Source organism: Pteropus vampyrus, unplaced genomic scaffold (genome assembly GCF_000151845.1).
Source record: "Pteropus vampyrus isolate Shadow unplaced genomic scaffold, Pvam_2.0 Scaffold302, whole genome shotgun sequence".
In the NCBI taxonomy this organism is placed as follows: Eukaryota; Metazoa; Chordata; class Mammalia; order Chiroptera; family Pteropodidae; genus Pteropus; species Pteropus vampyrus.
In genome coordinates, this window is record NW_011889083.1 from 4,820,627 (window position 1) to 4,841,568 (window position 20,942).

The 20,942-nt window shown below is 38.4% G+C and overlaps 1 protein-coding gene across 1 annotated transcript; it reads right to left on the bottom strand.

Annotated features, from left to right (window-relative positions):
* Nucleotides 1–10,507: 10,507 nt before the first annotated feature.
* MRPL32 (mitochondrial ribosomal protein L32) lies at nt 10,508–20,918 on the bottom strand. Its single transcript, XM_011376713.2, has 3 exons — nt 20,745–20,918; nt 18,882–19,063; nt 10,508–11,335 (listed from the first exon to the last, which is right to left on the bottom strand). The coding sequence occupies exons 1-3, from the start codon at nt 20,875–20,877 to the stop codon at nt 11,081–11,083; spliced, it is 570 nt and encodes a 189-aa protein (XP_011375015.1). The 5' UTR covers nt 20,878–20,918; the 3' UTR covers nt 10,508–11,080.
* Between the last annotated feature and the right edge of the window lie 24 nt (nt 20,919–20,942).

Here is a 20,942-nt window from a genome sequence, read left to right on the forward strand (position 1 = left end):
TAGTCAGGGGAGAATTTTTTTCCTCCTTCCTCCCCAGGGACATGCATACTTGCTTAGCCAGCAACCGAAGAGAAGGCAGGAATTGGGGTCCAGCATTGCAAGCTGTAGTACTTCCTTGCAAGGAGGACCCATAGGGGCCTGGCCTCCTCCCAAACTAAAGATGGGAGGGGTTTACTAAGAAGTTTGGTCTGTAAATGGTTCGCTGAACTACAATACTCTCCTACAATTACATCTTTGCAAGAAACAGAAAAAGTGGGAACAAATACCCTATGTACAGGCTTATGTGATCCTCTACCAACACCTAGACTTATTAGATGGTCCAATGATAGGAGCCCCTCCCCAGACATCTCGCAATAATCAGGAATGTTCTCCCCCTTCACCCTCTCACTATGGCAGGGGACTGAGTTCTCTGTGGACCCCATCTATTTTACTGCTCCCTGAGGAAACTAGATTTGCCTCTCAGAGAAGCTGTAAATGCCAATGATGGAAGAATAATAAGAGAATGTGCATGACCTCTGATATCTATATGTGTTGGCGTTACACATATATGTAATATAGTGTTTTTTGCTTCCAGATGGTATTACCAGTATAAAATATTTAATTGACTTGGGAAAACATGCCTTTTAGTTATTAACATTAATTATTAGAGGAATCTGAGTTCACTGCTTTTTGCTTCTCACTGTAGAAAATGTTAGGTTCACCGAAGGAGGAACGCACAAGGCTGAAGGGGTTAAGCAAGGTTTATTGTAGCAGAATGACAGCCTGGCTGAGCCAAAGATGGCATAAGCCCCGAATGAGAATGTGAGGGGACCTGAAACTTATATGGGGCTTGAGGCGGGCTTTTTTGGTGGGAATATTTTTGGCAGGAAAGTTGGTGGGGAAGGGAGGAGAGCCCAGTGAAATGGGAGGTGAGCATATAGCATTGCCAACCTGGATGCAAGGTCTGGTTCCCACACTATGGGGGCTGGGGAGGAGGGGGCGTTAGGAATAGGGCCCTTCTGTACCTAACAGAAAGCTAAAAGATAAATGAGGATCTGTTAATGGATGTCGTGAATCTTATTAAAATGTTGCTTTAAAAAATTATACATATATTACCAACAAAAGCCTATGCTACTAGAGTTTACAAAATGTATTCATAAATTTGCCAATCTAAAGATGTTAATTGCTTACATTTTAGGGTACACTAAGAGTTAAGAATTGTAATTATGATGGAAAGGAAAATGTATGTTTTCAATAACAGAGGTATATAAAGTATGGAGATATATTTTGAAGAAATTGAAAGAAAGTAATTTCTCCTATAATAAGGTTGGTTATTTCTGAATGAGTGAAGAGAGACAAACTGAAGGAATGAGAAAAGTTGAAGTTTTGTGAAGAGAAATCCTGAGAAGAAATTTTATGTGATTAAGCTAAACAATTTTGGAAATTTAAATATCAAAAGTAAGCTAATGCAAAATTAGAGTTGTTTTAATGTTTCTTGGCTTATTGGCCTGCTACTAATATTATGGAAACGTTTTCTGAGTAGAAATCAAGGATTCTGTGCTTAATCAATATAATTTTCTGTGTTTTGTGTTGTTTTAACCACTTTTCTGAGGCTTTTAGAAATTATACTAATATTGGCCCAAAGTCTGAGAGCCAGACACTCCTGGCTATATATTTCATATTTCAAGCTGTGCTAGATATTCAAAAGAAGCTCCAAAAGTTGGAGCCTGGACCCAACCCCCGCAGGCTGCCTTGGTGCTAGAAGTCTTTAAGGTGTCCAACAACTGGAACCAGGCAAGGAAGAAAGAGTAGAAAAAAAGGTGCAAATTTTAGCTGCCATAACACAGGGACCATCTTGAGGTGACCCGAGGCAGTAAAAACCTTTCAGGTTTGGTGAGCCAATGTCTTAGTTGGGATCTTTGTTGGCATTGTCAGGACTGGGGAATAATCAGTGTACATAGTGCAGGAAGGAAGGGCACTGGAAGGGGGAATGTCCATCCAGCCCTAGGAAAGCCTTTCTCCTCATAGCAAACTTCCAAATGAGAGAGCTGCTCCCTCTAACAACCAAGGCCCAAGTGCTAGCCAGCTCTAGTCCGAGAAAAATCCACTGCAATCAAGACAGTGTAGGCTCAAGTCACCCTAGACATGGCAGGGAGGAAAACTGAATTTTTACTGGATACTAGAGCTATCTACTCTGTCCTGACCCATCCCATGGGCCTCTGTGTTGCTGCAGGTTTGAGGTTCTGAGGTAAGGGGTATGAGGTTTGGGCAGTTGGAAGAAAATGCGGGGAGCCATAGGTAACTGCAACATAGCTCTTTATTCCAGCAAGAGCACAGCCTGCCTCACAGAGTGGTGGCGCCTTTTATACACAGGTTAAACAAAAGTGGCACACTACCAGATAATGGAAGCCCGTGCATGCACACCAGGCATATGGGGTTACATAAGGAGAGGAGTGTTAAGTTGCTCACAGCCTCTCCCCAACACTAACTGCACAGTGACAGAAATAAATAGCCGGCCTAACATTAAGAAAATTTATTTTTCCCATTGTGAGACCGAGACTAGCAATGAAATCTCCCACCATACGTCAGGAACAAGGTCTGGTATGGAGAGCCTCTTGTCCCAGGGTGCAGCCAGAAAAAGGGCAGCTCCTTTTCCCATCACACAATGCACATTTGTGGGGAACCTGGTGCTAAACCATTCACGGACGACTTGCTTCCAGGTCAGGATTTCGTGTACAGAACAAAGCAGCTCTCTCCCTGCAAACTACTGAAAGTCAACCTTCAACACAAACAGAAAGGGGCCTACCAAAGTTTTGTTAAGTTCTCCAACTGCTGTTAAATTACAGGGAATCAAGAGCTGGGTGCATTTGTCTCAAATTCAACCAGTCTCTTATGATGAGACCCCACAGGTTCCCCCAGAAAATGAAATAGGAAGTGTGACTTGTTCCTGTGAACTTGTGGAAGATCTTAAATTCTTATTCTGGAATACAGATAAACCCATCTGTCCCGGGGAATCCAGGGACTTTTCTGAATAATTATTCTTTTTGTCTGGGGTCTATGCTGTTACTACTCTCTTCAAAATGATTCAATTTCTTTTTACTAGATATCTTTACCTTAAATTAACAAATTGCCATGGAAAAGTAACTTCATTGTCAACTACCTCTACTATTAATCTTGACTTCTGTCTTTTCAATCTTTGTTAAATTTATATCTTCTAGGCTGCAAGACTTTCTGCCATTTCCAAATGCTGGAACAACCTCATGTTCTCTGCCTCCAGGGCCCTTAGGCTAGGCTTCCAGAGATTTTTATTCCCTGTAGGCAAGGACTATAGCTCTATCTGAGCTTTGAAGAAGTTGCAGAAGACAAACCTTCATCCCTCAACATCCCATTAAGAATAAGGGAATAAATTCTCTAAGGGGAATAATGTAGGGAAGAGGCAAGAGAACTAAACGTTAAATCAAGCTACATTAAGAGACTGCAGCCAGTCCACAAGGACACCTGCAGAAGAATTTCTGCTGGGATTGCTAACAACCCATTTCCCACACCTGTGAAGGGAAAAAAAAAAACAGTCTTTAAGTGGCTGCCTTACACAAGTAAAATCATTCATTCCCTATGGCTAAAACCATAGAGAAACTGGATTAAAGGCTGGGAACTGCCAGCAGGCTTTTCACACTACATCTTAACTTTTCATGCTACATACTCTTACTCTTCCTCACTGTAGTTCATTATTGAAGGAAAATGGGTAAACTAACTCACGGAAACTAAAGAATGATAGATAAACTGAATTGCCTGAAACATCTGGGTCCCTCTCAGTATCTTTCTCTCGGTCCCTCAGTGCCTTTACTCTCTCTCACTGTCCTTGTCTCCATTGTCTCTCTCCTTCTTAGTCTCTCTTAGGCTCTGCCTCTGATAGGAGACCACGTTTTGTCTATGGATTGTTAACCCTTCTCCAATAAACTTTCCTTTTGATTCTAGTGTGTTAAATTTCTAGGCTCTTTTAAGGGTGTGGTTCTGGGCAAAGATATGCTAATGGCCAACTTCTGCTTCTATAATCTGCTTGCTTGTTTGATGTTAACTAGGGTGTGGCTAGGCTTTATAAACTGCCTCTTGGGAGCTCGAGGCTGTTCTCCTCAAACCATGAGTGGTAGAGAGTCAGTCGCCGGCGGGCTAATAAAGGCTCATAATTCATCTCAATTGGCTCTGTGGGTCTTAGAATTGATCGCGCCCCAACAGCTCCACCAAAGACCCCTCTTCTTTCAATTCAGGGCTTGTTCTGTCCCCCACTTGGGGGAATTTATCCTGTTCTGCATCACAGGATGCAGTTATAGACCCATCTCTAACATTCACTAGCTTTGTGATCTTGTTTAAGGCTAGGTCTAAATTTCCTAAGCTCTAAAATAAAGCCATTGGACTAAGTGATTTCCTTTTAGCTCTCACAGCCTATTCTATAAATATCCACATGTCATCTGGAAAGCTGACTAACATATGTTCTATAAAGCTAAGAAGTGCAGTTTTAAATTTCACACATGCCAACACTATGGAAGCAATGAGACACTTGGAAGAAAGAGCCCAGGCTGGCTTCAGACACCAGCTCCCTTCCAAGAGCTCTGGGCTGTAGGCAAGTGTGTGTGTCTTGTTTGCCATCTATAAACCCCGAGGCAGTCCATCATGGTGATGAAGCCCTTAGGATTTAGGATTTATAATCAGTTTAGGCTCAAATCTTTGTCCCTTTGCTGGTTTTACTTTGGCAAGACTGCCTCTGCACCAGGTCTACCTCACAGTGTTACTTAGTTTCTATTGCGAGGCTCTATTCCACCAAGTAACAGACACTACTGCCAATTCAGCGCTAAATGGGTCCTCTCTGCCACCACACATATACAGCACACTGCCTTTCTCATGGATGCTTTTCTTTTCTTCCTTTATATTTTAGAGAGTTTACCTAATGACAAATGAGAGGAGATGGGCAAACATGGGCTCTTGGTATCCACTGAGCAGCCATCATCCTGTCTGGCCCTTGGTCTTCTAACCACGCAACCTGGAGGGTCACCATTGGTTTCTGTCTGCAGATCCATCAAGACTAGACATTCTTGGTTCTTCACCTCTATGATACTGCAAAAGGCCTTGCCTGCCAAAAGACACTACACAGCCACTTTTTCCCTGGAGCCTTTCTGCCTCCCTGGGGCTGTACTCTCAAAACAAGACTCTGGTCCTTTTTCCAGGGGTCAACTTTGGGGACTAGAAACAGGAAGCTTTCTCAGACTCCTATCAAGACAGGACATCACTTGTAAAATTCTTAATCTTTTAGCAGGAAATGAAATGGGACATCTCTTGCAGAGTTAATCTTTTTAGTAAATCTAGTTTTCTTCACTCCTTTCTTTGGGAAAAAGGCCCCCTCCCTCAAATCCTAGTAATTGCCCTGGGGACTCAGATCCTCTGGCTATTGATAAGGATCATCAGCCCATTGTTAAGCAGAAATGGTGTTAAGCCAGGCAGGGACCTTAGAGTCTGGGAGTGGGGGGTGGGGGAGTACTTTAAACCAAAGGTCTTTCTTTTTACTCTAAGAAATATATAAACCAACCTTGTTTCTCTTTACTCACTTAATAGGCAAATCAATCATAGAAATTAATAGATGTATTATTCAAATAACGAGTTTGTATTTGTTGTGTCCAGAATAACCAGACTCAACTTGAGTGCTCTTAACCAGGAGACAGTTTATTAGCCGGCGGCTGTCCTTGCAAAGGAGCAGCCCCGAAATGCCAAAATACAAGGTTTTTAAGCCCCAAATCCCATTCCTCATTCTGTCTTAAACACAAAGGTCCATCTTTCTCCTATTCACTACCTGTCAACCCACTGGTCAGGTGTGCAAGCGGGAAGTACAGAAGCAGAAAGCTTGTTGTTAGAATGTATGTTCCTATGGGTGATTGCCTATGTTCCCATGGGCAATAGCCAGTGTTCCCATGGGCGATGGCCAAACAGTAATTTTCAGCTTATATACAATTGATTATTTTTCATGCCACGCAAGCAAGCAGGGTTACACAGGCTAAAATTGGCAGTTAGCGTATGAGCTCATTGTTACAAGTTTCATGATTAACAGAATGTGGTTAGGGGTTCCAGAAACTAGGCCTAAGTTATAGACTTCCTTTGTCCAGTTTCAGGTTTTAATTATTCTTTAACCCTTTCACATTTCAGCGGGCTATTACAGTATTTTCTTTTCCTTGTCTAGGGACTGAGGTAGCACTTAAGCAGGAAACCCAAGACCCCACCCTGGCTGAGGCAGAAAGGGAAAAAGCTCCATGAAACCCCTGTAGGCAGGGACTAAGGCCATTCTCAGCAGGAAGCAGATAGGGAAGAAGAGACCTCCTGTCCCTCAACATCAATACTAATAAGAAGGGGGTTCATGGCTCTTAGAAAAGAGGTAGGCAGGAAAGTTAGTTAGGGGGTTTCTGGTCTGCCAGCAAAGACTCTGAGGTTATCCTATCTTAGAAGGAGTCCACCCTAATCCGCCCACAATTAAGCAAGCCAGAAGGCATTTTTTAACTCACACAGAGAAACCAGTAGGCAGAGATTTAGGTACCAGTTTAAGTCAGTCATTTCCACCTGTGCAATGAAGACCCCAACAACCTTCAACTCACCTGAGTCTCATTATACTATCATAATATGATGCATATGCCCAGAAGTTCATTAGTATCATTATAACAGATTGAATTCCGGGAACAAACATGCGCAGAAAAAATGATGAATCACAGAGTCCTGTCCATCTTAGTAGTCAATCAAGGAAGCCACAACCACCACCCACAGCAAAAAGGGATAAAAACCCTGAAGTCTTTGTTACCAGGCCTTTTGAGCCATGCTTCTCTTGCTCAGGCCTGCTTCCACATCTGGAAGTGTACTTTCCTTTCTAATGAAACTTTACTTTTCTACTGTATTTCAGTGTCTTGCTCAATTCTTTCTTTGAGACATCAAGAACCTGGACAACTTGCTGGGAGAGGACCTCACTCTCTGGTAACACTACCTCTCCTCTGGCCAGGAGCATTTTTACCTAAGCCTTGGGGCAGGGAATCCTATTTACTAAATAAACGTGTTCCTTCTCCAATCATTTTCCCATGACTTTGCTTTTTTCCCTAAAAGTCAGAATTTTTAATAGCTTTCCTTTTTAATCTCTCTTCTCTTCCTTGAGCAACTAAATAAAATGCTCTGGCTCTCTGAATCAGATGAAGGCCAAAAGACACAAGGAAATATCATGGAAAGAAATTTCAATTAAACCAATAATACCATATAAACATTTATGAGCAATCTATGTAAAACAGCATTGTACCTCATGCACTACACACTGAATAAACAGCTGTGATTATTAATATTGCTCTACGATGTTATTTTGAAGATTATAACATGCAAAATATGATGTATAATAGGTATTCAATAAGTGCCATCCATTGTATTGAAAAATGCTTTGGAGACTAAAGACTAGTTGTTTTTGAATGAGGAAGGTGACTGAAAATAATTTTTTAAAAAGCTTTGAGAATTTCTTTCCAATTGCTCGTTTTTACCACCTATAAACCACATCCTATGGTAACTCAAATGATAATACTTAGATGTCCCTGACCTTCATATTCTAGATTTTATAAGCAAAAATAACCACTAAGCGTTTAGAACACACAATATTAAATCAATACATTGGATTGTAAAAGTGAAAATTCTCCAGTTTCAGGGAGGTGATATCTCCAGGCGCCAGCCCCCAGGGAGAAGCACAACATTCCAAGGTGCAGATGATAAAACTGTCTACTAGGCCATTTGATCTGAGAGTTCCCCAGAAGCACAACGCAACATTTATCTTTGTACAAAATGTTAACGGCTAACTTCTGCTTCTTGTAATCTGCTTATTCAAGGATGTAGTAGGAGGCTTTATAAGCTGCCTCCTCTAGAAGATTGGGGCTGATCTCCTCTAACCCTGCGTGGTAGAGTCAGTCGCTGGCCTGGCCGGCTAATAAAGGCTCATAATTAATCTCAATTTGATCTGTGGGTCTCAGAATCGTTCGCGCCTAACAGGATCAAATGGAATTATTTGCTTTGTCTAAATCTAATGGCAGGAAAGCAGGGAAAGCCAAATCATAGATTGGGCTGCTGTGGGGGCAAATTCAGAGACCCAGGTTTCTAGGCATATTCCTGAAAAGTATGGAAATAAAGCAGACTTCTCAGATATCTGTTGGCTTCCAGTGCTACTTTAGTAAATAGGATGTGTTTGATGGAGGTAGTGTGCTGGCTGGAAAATTACTGTTTGGCTATCGCCCATGGGAACATAACGCTCTAACAATAAGCTTTTTGCTTCTGTATCCGCCACTTGCACAACCAACCTGTGGGTTGACAGTAAAAAGAAAAATAGACTTGTGTGTTCAAACAGGATGAAGAATGAGGTTTAGGGCTTAAAAACCCTGTACCTCTACACTTCAGGGCTGCTTAATTTGGGGTCTGCGCACCCCTGGCAGACGCAGCTGGCTGAATAAAGAGTGTGTTTCCTATAACTCACTGATTTCTGGTGGTCCGTGTGTCTATCGGGGGCTGGCGGCTACAACAGTAGAAACCACTAAGAGGACAATTTCCTCTCCACTGACAGAAGTTTGGGTCAAGGGCATTGGGTTGATCCTTGCAATGATGTAAGGGGCCTATGTGAGAAAAACCAAGGAAATTAATTAAAGCTAGGAAATAAGATTAGAATGAATATAGAAAAATTACTATGTTTCTACGTATGTAAAAAGAGTAAATATGCTAAATGAATTAAGTTTTAAGGTTAACATTGTCCCAACCCAAATCTCAATGAATATGAAACTGGACCAAGTGATTCTAAAGTTCATTAAAAAAAATAAATATAGGGCTAAATTTTTTGACACAGAAAAGAGTAATGAGAAGATACTTCCTTTGCCATGTAGTAAAATGCATTATAATGTTGCAATAATTAAAATAGGATTGTTATACCAATAAACTTTAAAAACAAAAAAAAGGATTGTACTCGTCCATGAACAGAAAGACAGATAATGGGAAAGTATAGCTTGAGGCAGATCCTAGCATATGTAAATATAATGCAAATGTATGTGAATGTTAAATAGTATTAAAGAAATTAGTGCTGTACTTGAGAGCGAAAACCATGTTAGATTCTGTCCATATATCACATAATGAAATTAATTCCAGATGGATTAAAGAATTGCATGGCAAAAAAACAAATCATAGAAAAATTAAATTACTTTGTTAATCTGGGAACAGGTCCTCTTCCTGGTTTAGATGAGTTAGAAGCAGTAGCCTAGGTGATTTAATTCAAACTCCTGATTTTTTTTTTTTTTTTCGATAGTAAAACCGGAAGGTATGAAGTGATAAAATGTATTATATAACTTTGGAGAACCACCTCTTCAAAAAAGTGGTAGGCACTCTCCTTTATGACATAGTTTTCTGTTATGAACTAAACATGTTTTTTGCTAATTTGGGGATCCATTTTATAATGTTTACCTGTCCATGAAAAGTGACCCTGCCCACATATTCTTCCATCTACCCACATACAGAGCCTTCTCATAATCAAAGTATGGAGGTGAGAAACCTAGGAGTACACTTAGTTTGTCCACTGAGATGCTGGGTATGCAGTGGAGTAGATTAGGTATGTACCTGTTTAGCCTTAGTTTTCTTGAATCACTGATTCTACTCAACCAATACCTACTTTAAATGTGACATATAGAATTTCTAAGGCTTGTCAGAGATTAAGAAATAATTATCCAAAGAGTTGCCTTAATAAGAATATTCATATAGCCAATTGCTCTAGAAACTCAATTCTATGCTTAGCTCAGGTCAAGCCTTGAAAAAGCTATTTACTGGGATTCCAATACTTTGGAAGTTTTAAGGATTTGCCTTTATTGAATTGCATTTCAATATATTTTCAGTCTATACTGTACCTCATGAAACCATGAGGGATAACTTTACTTCTAGGGATAACATGGATAATCTCATCACAAAATCCTCCTTCTGAAGTCCCCCAGAAGAAATGTCCCAAGGTCTTGGTACCAAGATAGTGGTACATTTCCGGATTTTGTCTTACCTTGTTTAGCCATGCAGGTTCTTTCTAAGGAAAATAAGTTCAGTGTTCAATTTGCTGTCTAATTCTAGTAAGTATTCTGTCATGCATTATTCTAGGTATTATCTTATTTTGTGCACTGATTTTTCCATTTAACCATAATACTCTTTTCTCTATGTTTTAAAAGCTATCTCACTTTTATTTATTTTTGAATGGGGCAGGAAACAAAATAGCAAACCTTCTGCTCAAGGTAGACAGAGGAATGGGAGAAGAAAGAAATATGAAATGAACTGCTTTAAGTTAAAAAGGCCATTGCTATAAAGAGAAAATGATAAGATATAAATTAAAAGGATATTTAGGAAATGCAAAGGCAACATCCTTAGCATTTTCTGTGTACTACTGAATTTACTCACATCTTCTTTTAAAAGTTTCTCTTCCAAAACAATAAATTATAAATTTCATGAGCCATTTAAGGAATTCTGAATGTCATTTTGATTTAATGTAAAATGTCAAGAATTATTTGTCCAACCAAGTAAATTAACATATGTCCCACATAAATTTCACCAAAGGTAATTTTAGTTTGCTAAAACGAAAGAAAAGACAGAACCTTTTCTTACTACAACAACCACCAACTTAAAAACATTACCCAGAATTCAATAACCTATTTCTAGGTATTACTTAAACAAATGTATTTCTGTAAGTAGTCTTATGTAAGAAAAAACAGTGGCAAACAAAACCACAGCCAAACACGTAACTCTTGATATGAATTTAAAATTATTTGTTTTATTGTTCTGTCCTGAAAACCTAACATTTACTTAAAACCTTATAATAAAAACAGACATATAAATCCACTGAGCCTCTGCATAAACAAACATTTTCAGACTTTACTCCTGACATATTGTTTAAATTATCCACACTAAAATTGCTCAGAAAGAATGTTTCGAGCTATATTGATTTTAAAACAAGCACAAAACATTAAAAACAAAGAATCTTCCTTTTCTTCAGGAGAAATGTTTTATGTTAAGTTATCCTACTTAAACACCTCTGGTGTCAATTCTGGGTGAACCAGGAGGGTCGCTTCCGGTCTCGTTCAACGATCCTCTTGCCTTGATCTTGTTCAGATGGTGTCTCTCCTGTGTACAGCACCATGGTCTCTACAGTAGGAGCCTTAAAAGGGCCCCCTTCTTGTTTCCCTATCTGTCTTCTGATTTCTGCAGTCTCCTTACACACCTTCTCATAGCAATAGGCACAAAGGACATGTTTCTGTTTCAGGTGACCACATTCAGGACAAACGTCTATGTTGGTCTTTAAAAAAAGAAAAAAAAATTAACAAGAGGCAAAATAATGAACAAATAATTACTGACAGGAGCTTATATTTGAATTTTCTTGGAATAATCATGCTGCACGAGGTTATATACCATCTAGTTCAACCTCACTTTAAATACATTACGAGTTGGCTCCCCCTGATTTATCACAGTGTAATTCAAATTCCTATATATGAAGTATAGTTGGTAGATAGTGTAATTTTTCTTTTTATATAAGAACATTTATTTTTTCATTAATCTAAAACTTACCTGTTTTGTTACAATTTGAGGATATTTTGATGAGTTTTTATACATCTTTCCAACTATAAGGAGAATTACGCCCTTTAAAGAAAGTCTTTTTGATGTGTTTAAAAGTAGACTTGAAATATAAAGGAAAACAGGAATGACATCAACAGCATGGTGGCATAAGGGGACCTCCAGGTCTCTCCCCTTGAAGTTACAAGTTGGACAGCTATAATTCAACAAAGGATTCCTTTCTCAATACACAAACACATCTGAGAAATCCTCTAATTGAAACATCTGAAGGTGGGTATATCTGAGTGAACAGGGGAAGAGGAAAGAAGGACAGACAGAAACTGGTGCCACAGATGTAGCCCAGAGCTCACTATGGCCTCAACAAACTCAGTAGCAGTGGAAGTGTCAGGGTACAGAGAGCACACTCTGCAGCCTTAAGGAACAGGGAGATAAAATCAACATTCCTGCCTGAGTGGCCAGCACACAGTGTAGCTAATCTCAAAAGCAGAGATGGAACACAAAGGTATGACAGCTGTGATCTAGCAGCAGCCATTCATTACCAAACAGAAAACAAAACCACAGATGCACAATCACTTCTCTTCACCTTCCCGGAGCTCACAGTGGCCCCAGCAGAGATGTAGCAATGGAGGTATCAGGTTATAGGGCACACTCTCCCCACAGCCCTGAGAACTGGACAGGCAAGAACATTTCTCCCTGAAGGGCAGGCACACACTGCAGCTCTACCTAGTGACCAGAGTGGAGATACAGAAGAGTGGCAGCTGAGGTCTGTGAATTGCCATGACCGAAAGGAAACAAGGCCACAAATGTACTTACCAGTCTCCCTTTTTTGTTTTGTTTTGTTTTGTTTTGTTTTGTTTTGTGGCAAAATATTTATTGCTGCCATCCTCATGGTAGACCACTGTGGGTTGGAGCTGGTGTATCACAGCATCTTCTGAAAAAGGGTGATAGCCTCGTCCATCTTTCTGAGCTCTGCTTCTGTTTATCGGAGTTTGGCTTCATCTGCCTCCTGGACTTTGAGGGGCACCTTGACTGGGGAGCTCATGGCGGAGCAGCGTTCCCACAGACGCTGGGCCTGCCGCTGCGCCTCACCACGTTTGGCCCCTATCCAATGCAGTGGATACTGGTTGAGGCATCAGGGACACTTGAGATAGCACAACACTGCTGGCAGTATCTAGTTACAGGAGATGGCACAGGAATCTTACAGGCCTGAAGCCCCCAAACCCACCATATTCCCCCATGGAGATGGTGCCCTGAGACTGAGGTAACCTAGGCAGAGAGAGGAAACCCACATCTCCCAAGAATACAGGGCATAGTCTATGGAAGAGGCAAAACTGCCCCAGCGGGATCCCAGAAGCCCCAGCAGTGCAAGTAAGAGAAAATAAAGACTTGCATTTCAGAGCTACCTACTGAAAAACAAAAGAGTTGGACCTCTACTTATCAACCTACTAAATAGTAAAGTGTCAAAAACTTAAAAAAAAAAAAACATTTCATTTCCACAAATGCCAAGGAAGAGAAATAATCCATCAATTACCACAAATAACCAAGGTAATGAGGTAGCTTGGAAAAAAATTAAAAATCTCCAGAAAATAAACTTAAAGACATGGAAATATGTAATTTAAATGACAGAGAATTCAAGATTGCATAGCTGAAAAAACTCAACGAAATACAAGAAAACTCATGAAGGTAGTTTAATTAACACAGAAATAAAATCTACAAACAAAAGGAGTACTTTACAAAGACAAACTATAAAAAAGAACCAAATGTAAATTCTGGAGCTGAAGAACTCAGTGAGATTAAGAATGAACTAGCGAGCATAGAGGAAAGAATTAGTGATACTGAAGACAGAAATCTAGAAATGACTCAGCTGCGAAAAGAGAATTGAGAAAAAAAAAAAGAATTCTACGGAAAACTATCTGACTCCATTAGAAAGAGCAATATAAGAAAATAATGGGTGTAACAAAAGGAGAAGAGAGGAAGGAGGGAACAGAGAGTCTATTCAAACAAATAATCGTTCAGAACTTCCCAAGCCTATTGAAAAAATTGGATCTTCAAATCCAAGAAGCTAACAGATACCTAATTATCTCAATCCAAAAAGACTTCATCCAAGGTACATTATATTAAAGCTGACAGAAATTAATGACAATGAAAGAATTCTCAAGGCAGTCAGGAAAAAGATGGTAATTATAAAGAAAACCTCATTAGATTATGATTGGATTTTTTTAGCAGAAACCCTGCAATCCAGGAGGAGAGAGTGAAATCACATTCAAAATATTGAAAGAGAAATCACCAGTCAAGTTATCCTTTAGATATGAAAGAGAAATAAAAGCTTTTCCAGATATACAGAAGGTGAGGGACTTTATGACCACAAGACATAAAGACAAAAGGATATCTAACTATAAGATGACTAACAGACAGAAGCAGGAAATTGCAACTCTTGTCCAGAATAGTGTATTAAACATTTAAATATAACATAAAGATTAAAGAAGATACAAACTTTTTTTTAAAAAAAGACAATAGCTACTACAATTTGAAAATGCATACACAGTACAAAAAGGGTAATTTGTGACAACAAAACATAAATGGGTAGCGGGTAAAGCCTGTACAGGTAAATGGAGATAAGATGTAAAGAAAAAAGATTATTACACATATAAAACTTTTATATAAATCTAATGATAACCACACACAGCTCTAGAACTGAGACACGTAACATAAAAAAGAGGAAATAGAGGGGGGGGAAATAGAATACCACCAAGCTAAGACACAAACAAAATGGAAAAGAAAAAATGGAGACACAGAAGTATCAGAAAACAAAAGATAAAATGGCTACAAGAAATCCTCATACATCAATAATCGCCTTAAATGTATATGGGCTGAAATCATCAATTGAAAAGTGCAGAGTAGTAGGATGGATTAAAAAATAAAATCCAACCATATGCTACTTTCAGGAGACACATCTCAGCAGCAAAGACGACTACAGATTCAAAGTGAAGGGTTGGAAAATGATACTCCAACCAAATGACATCCAGAGAAAAGTGGATATAGCCATACTTGTATCAGATCAAATAGATTTCAAGATAAAAAAGGTAACAAGAAATAAATATGGACATTTCGTAAAGAGAAAGAAGACATAAAATCAAGAACACATAACACTTATCAATATATATGTACCCAATCAGGGAACATCAAAATATATAAAGCAACTACTACTTAACGAAAGGGAGAAACCCACAAAAACACTTATAATAGGGAACTAAAATAACCCACTGACAGTTATGGATAGGTCATCTAAACAGAAAAACAGGGAAATATCAGCTTTAAATGACACATTAGACCAAATGGACATAATCGATATTTACAGAGCTTTTCATCCCAGAACACCAAATAATACATTCTTCTCTAGTGCATATGGAACATTCTCAAGAATAGAGCATATATTGGGACATAAAACTAGCCTCAACAAATTTAAGATTGAAATTATGCCAAGCAACATCTCTGACCACAATGCTTTGAAATTACAAATCAACTGCAAAAAGAAAGTGGAAAAAAAATCACAAATATGTGGAGATTAAACAACATGCTACTAAAGAATGACTGGGTCAAAGGAGAAATAAATGGAGAGATCAAAAGATATACAGAGATAAATGAGAAAGACAATATGACATCAAAATTTGGGCGATGCAACAAAAGTGGTGATAAGAGGGAAGTTTACAGCATTACAGTCCTGCTTTGAGAAACAAGAAAAATCTAAAACAAAAGACCTAACATTTCACCTAAAAGAACTAGAAAAAGAACAAATAAAACCTAGTCAGTAGAAAGGAGGAAATGATAAAAATTAGCAGAATGAAAACAAAATAGAGAAAAAGACAACAGAAAAAAATTAATGCAACAAAGATCTTTGAAAAGATTAATAAAATTGACAAACCTCTGACTAGACTAAGGGGAAAAAAAAGAAAAGGCTCAAATAAACATCAGGAATAAAAGAGCTGAAGTTACAAAGGACGCCATAGAAACACAAACGACTATACGAGAATAGTATAGACTATACAATAACAGTTCCTAGAAATATATAACCTTCCTAGACTGACTCGTGAAGAACTGGAAAACCTAAATAGACGATCAACAGTAAAGAAAGTGAAACAATCATCAAAAACCTAACAGTCCAGGACCAGATGGCTTCACTAATGAATTCTACCAAATATTCAAAGATGATTTAATACCTCTCCTTTTCAAACTCTTCCAAAAAACTGAAGAAGAGGCAATACTTCTTAATTTATTTTATGAAGCCAACATTATTTTTATATTGAAACCCAGCAAGAATAACACACAAAAAAGAAAATTACAGACCAGTAACTCTGATGAATGCAGATGCAAAAATCCTAAACAAAATACTAGCAAATTGAATACATTAAAAAGATTATGTCACGATCAAGTGGGGTTCATTCAAGGGGCACAAGGATGGTTCGACATATACAAATAGATCAATTTGATATACCACATTAACAAAATAAAGGATAAAAATCATATGATCACATCAATAGATGCAGAGAAAATATTTGACAAGATACAACATCCATTTATGATTAAAACACTCAATAAAATGGATATAGAAAAAAGTTCTCAACATAATCAGACACACTATATGACAAATCCTCAACTAATGTCATATTTGATGGTGAAAACCTGAGCTTTTCCTCTAAGATCAGAAACAAGTGTGCCCACTGGCACCACTGTTATTCAACACAGTACTGGAAGTCTTAGCAAGAGCAATAAGGCAAGAGAAAGAATTAAAAGGCATCCAAATTGGGAATGAAGAAATAAAATTTTAACTTTTTGCAGATGACATTATTTTTTATAAAGGAAACCCTAAAAATGCCACTAAAAAACTATTAGAAACAATAAACGAATGCAATTAAATTGCAGGATACAAACTCAATGTACAAAAATCCACTGTACCTCTAATACTAACAATGAAATTTCAGAAAAAAAAAAAATGGAAAAAAAAATTGCATTTTTAATTTCAACACACACAAAAAATACCTAGAAATAAACTTAATGAAACATGTGAAGGACCTATATACTGAAAATTACAAGACATTGTTTTAAAAAAAATTGAAGAAGAAAGAAAGAAATGGAAGGTTATTCTATGTTAATGGACTGGAAGAAGCGACATAGTTAAAATGCCGTATTACCCAAAGCAACATACAGATTTAACACAACCTCCATTAAAATCACAGTGGCATTTTTCAAAGAAATAGAACAAAATACCATCAAATTTGTATGAACCACAAAAGGGCCCAAACAGCCAAAGCAATATAAAAGGGAAAGAAAAAAGCTCAAGGTATCACACTGCCTGACTTCAAATTATACTACAAAGCTACAATATCAAAACAGTATGGTACTGGCAGAAAAACAGACACATAGACCAATGGAACAGAACTGAGAGTCCAAAAATAAACCCACATGTAACAGTGATTGTTGTGGTTTTACTGTAGTCTTATGATTGTAATCATTTTTTTCTTTTTCCTTTTTCTCCTTAAAAATCTCACTCCCATATTTTATGTACATAAAAATACCTTAACTAATGTATAACAGTTTGCTTGATTGAGAACTCTAGGAAGAGACATCAAAGGAAGCTATTTGGTTCCCAGATTGTTTGGAGCCAGAAGACTGATAGCAAAATCCTCCCCAAACTTTCATTTGACCAGGTAGCATGAGAAACAAACCAAGGCCAGGAGACCTTCTCCCTTCCCTTCCAGATGCAGCCTTGGAATTTCAACTTTGCCCGTTACTCAACCTTCTCCCTGCAGTCTTAAAATTTCCCCACCTCTTATTCGGCCCTTTCCCTATAATAACCCCTGCCTTCGGTAAACAGTAGCATAAAAGAAACTGAAATACTTCATAAGATTAATATACGTACATTTGTGAAGCAAACGAGAAAAACAATTTCATTGTCCGAAAAGAATAAAGAACCTTGCAAATTACTTGCTTTACCAATTTTTCATTTTACTCTGCTACAATGGAAACTGGGTTGCATGCCCAAGTGGAGGAATAGAAAAGATATCCATAGTCAGTGGGTACTCTTTTCCTGACAAAGCACCCAACATAATATACTATACGTAGCAGAAAACTCAATAAAGAAAATGAATGCACAGGATAAGAGCTATTCTTTTCCCTCAGAATCAACGCACTCAAGGAGATCATATAATAGACCTGTACAAGATCATTTCTAACATCTTAAATTATCTCATCTAACTGTATGAATTACTGTTGTTTCAATTAATGAAGTATTTTTCAAGTCCAGATATTAAGTCTGGTCCCAACTATGACAATACTTCTTGGTTTAAGCTCAGGATTTGGTTAAATACCGAAGGTAGAAGCTTATCAAAGTAAGTTCTCTTTTCTGGAGTTTCATGAGCACTGCACTGCTACTGTGGAATGCTATGGAGTAAACAGTAGTTCAAATCACAGCTGTTAAAGCTATAAATTAAAAGATCAAAGGCAATAAACACTATACTTTTTCTTACTAGATCAATGAAGAGAGTGTATCCATATATCCAATGCAGAGAGCGGATATATGGAATTGTCTAAGGATAAGAACATACAAAAAGAGTTTCAAGGGAAAAATTTGAGCTCAAGAATTAGACTGCCAGAGCTCAAATCCTGGCTCTACCATTTAACAGTTTGTGACCACAGGCAAATTCTTTTTGCCTCAGTTTCTTCATCCTAAAACTGAGCAAAGCAATGTTTCCTTTGGAGGGCTATTGTGAGGTTTTGATGAGGTAATTCACATAAAGTACTTAGATACATCATAGGCACTTAATAGATGTTAGCTATTTTTATCTAAGAATTTTCCTTCACAGTGAAGAATAGAGTAAATATGTAAATGCCAGTAAAACCCAAGATCCAATGTACCTACTGCTTCTAACTTTAATTTTAGGTTCTGCCACAATTAAGACTTTACCCATATATGGTTTAAAATCACACAGCACAGGACTGGCACAGCTCACAATTAAAGTCATATAGGCTTTTCACAACCCAGTCCTCTGTGCAGACACCAAAGTTCATACTTGACTGTGTTCCTACTATTTGGGATACAGGACAGTAGACATACATACATACATTCATACATACATACTGAGAATATTATATTTTATTTAGACCAAAAGAAAGTAAACAGAAAGTAAGATCTGAGAATAATTCACCCATAGGTTACGTGAACATACCATGTGGTAGTCATGAGAAAAACACACCCACAAAAATCAACATGTTACCTTAACTTTAATAAGCTTCTGAGGATTTCTTCTCCTACACCGGTTAACTTCAATGCTGCGTCTGTTTTTGGGAGCTGCCATCCAAAAGATACTATCCAAAAGGCTGGACGTCTCCTTATTTCCATTAGAATCATTTGCTGGTTCTGTAAATATAGCTGGCCCTTGGACTGTTAATGCTGGTCCTACAAAATAAAACATGGAGATTCAGAATCAGTTTCTAATTTCTAAATGACTATTTACAAATATCAGTCTCCTTAACAGTCAATGATATGAAAACAGACATCTTTATAATTTAGATTTCATTTAATAGACATTTAATAGGAAACCTTAGCTATTAAAATATACTAACGTTCATATATAAAGCAATTTTAAAGAAGACACAGAGAATTTTTTCTTAAAGACACCTGCTGAAATGAATCAGTGAAACTCTACCAAGAGTTTCTCACCTTATGAAAAACAGAACTCAGGGGTTTAGTAGTAAACATGAATAAAAGTCTGAGAGGCACCTAATTTAAACAAAACAAAACAAACAAACAAACCCATTGAACTGTCCACATCCAGTTGGTGGGCAGTATACCTATTTACTTTACAAGTAAATCTAGGCTTGAGATACCTCAAATGCACTTCTCACCTATAATGAGGTAACTGCCTACTGGCCATTTTTTTTTTTATATTCAAACTCAATTAGCTGCTTTGTCACATAACCTGGCAGGCAGTTTAAGTCATTCAGTTCTCCATAATATTTAATCTTGAGTCCTGTCTCTTCTCTAATAAAAAGAACTAGCTCACTGCTCTATATGTTATTGTGCTGGCCGGAAAATTACTGTTCGGCTATCGCCCATGGGAACATAACGCTCTAACAATAAGCTTTCTGCTTCTGTACCCCCCGCTTGCACAACCAACCTGTGGGTTGACAGTAAAAAGAAAAATAGACTTGTGTTCAAACAGGATGAAGAATAGGAGTTTAGGGCTTAAAAACCCTTACCTCTGCATTTCAGGGCTGCTTGATTTGGGGTCTGCGTACCCCTGGCAGACCCAGCTGGCTGAATAAAGAGTGTGTTTCCTATAACTCACTGATTTCTGGTGGTCCTCCACCGGGGGCTGGAGGCTACATTATTAATTTATGTGATTATCAACGTTTCACTTTTGTTTTCCCAAATTGTTTATAAAATCAGAGATCTCTTACCTTGTCCTTGCTATTTCTCAGACTTACACTACTGCTTTTGATTTAGCAACTCTTAAAAATATACAAAGCTGTGTAACACTTAACAACTAGTACTCCTTTTCAATATACCTAAAAGTATTTTTAATCATAGCCCAGTAGTTAACAGCCTCAGGACTTTCTAAGACTACTTCAGTTGAAAAGTGGAGAAACCTAATGGGATTGTTGTGGTGGTTATCTCAGGAAGCACAGGCATGCTTTGGCACATAGTGGGCTCTCTGTTCAGAGCGCCTGGGTATTATCGCCGATGACAATTTTAAGATCCAAGAGAATTAGTTCCAGGAGAAAAAGAGGGATCAGGATTCAACTGCACAGAAATCAAACACCAAAAAAGAGGACAAACTCCTTTAAGGTGTGGTGGACTGGAAAGGAAAAGATAAGAGGCGCCAGAAGCTAAAGAGTTTCAGTAACATTTTATGTACTAATATGACAGAGGATTCTTTCTTTTTCTTTTTTCTTTTTCTTCTCTTTTTTTTTTTTTTTTTTGCGGAGAAGGGCAGAAAGATCAGCTGTCTCTTGTTTCTAAGTATATACTCCTGACAACGTCCCCTATCGCGCACTGGAACGAGAAAGGACTGTCCACCACGCTGTCTGGGGTTCCCTCATCCACCCCCTCGCCCACGGAGGCCTTCTTTACGTACCCCACGGAAGACTGAAGGAGCCTGGCCCACTCTGCTGAAGTTTCTGCTGCAGTAGCTCCCAACCGTTCCGGAGGAGCCTCTGGGCTGTCGGCCGCGGCTGAACCACCACCACCACCAGCTTGACCGCCGCCATATTCTTCACCCTAAGACTGCTCCTGCTCGGCTGCTGGATCCCGCCCCTACCTCGAGCATGCGCAC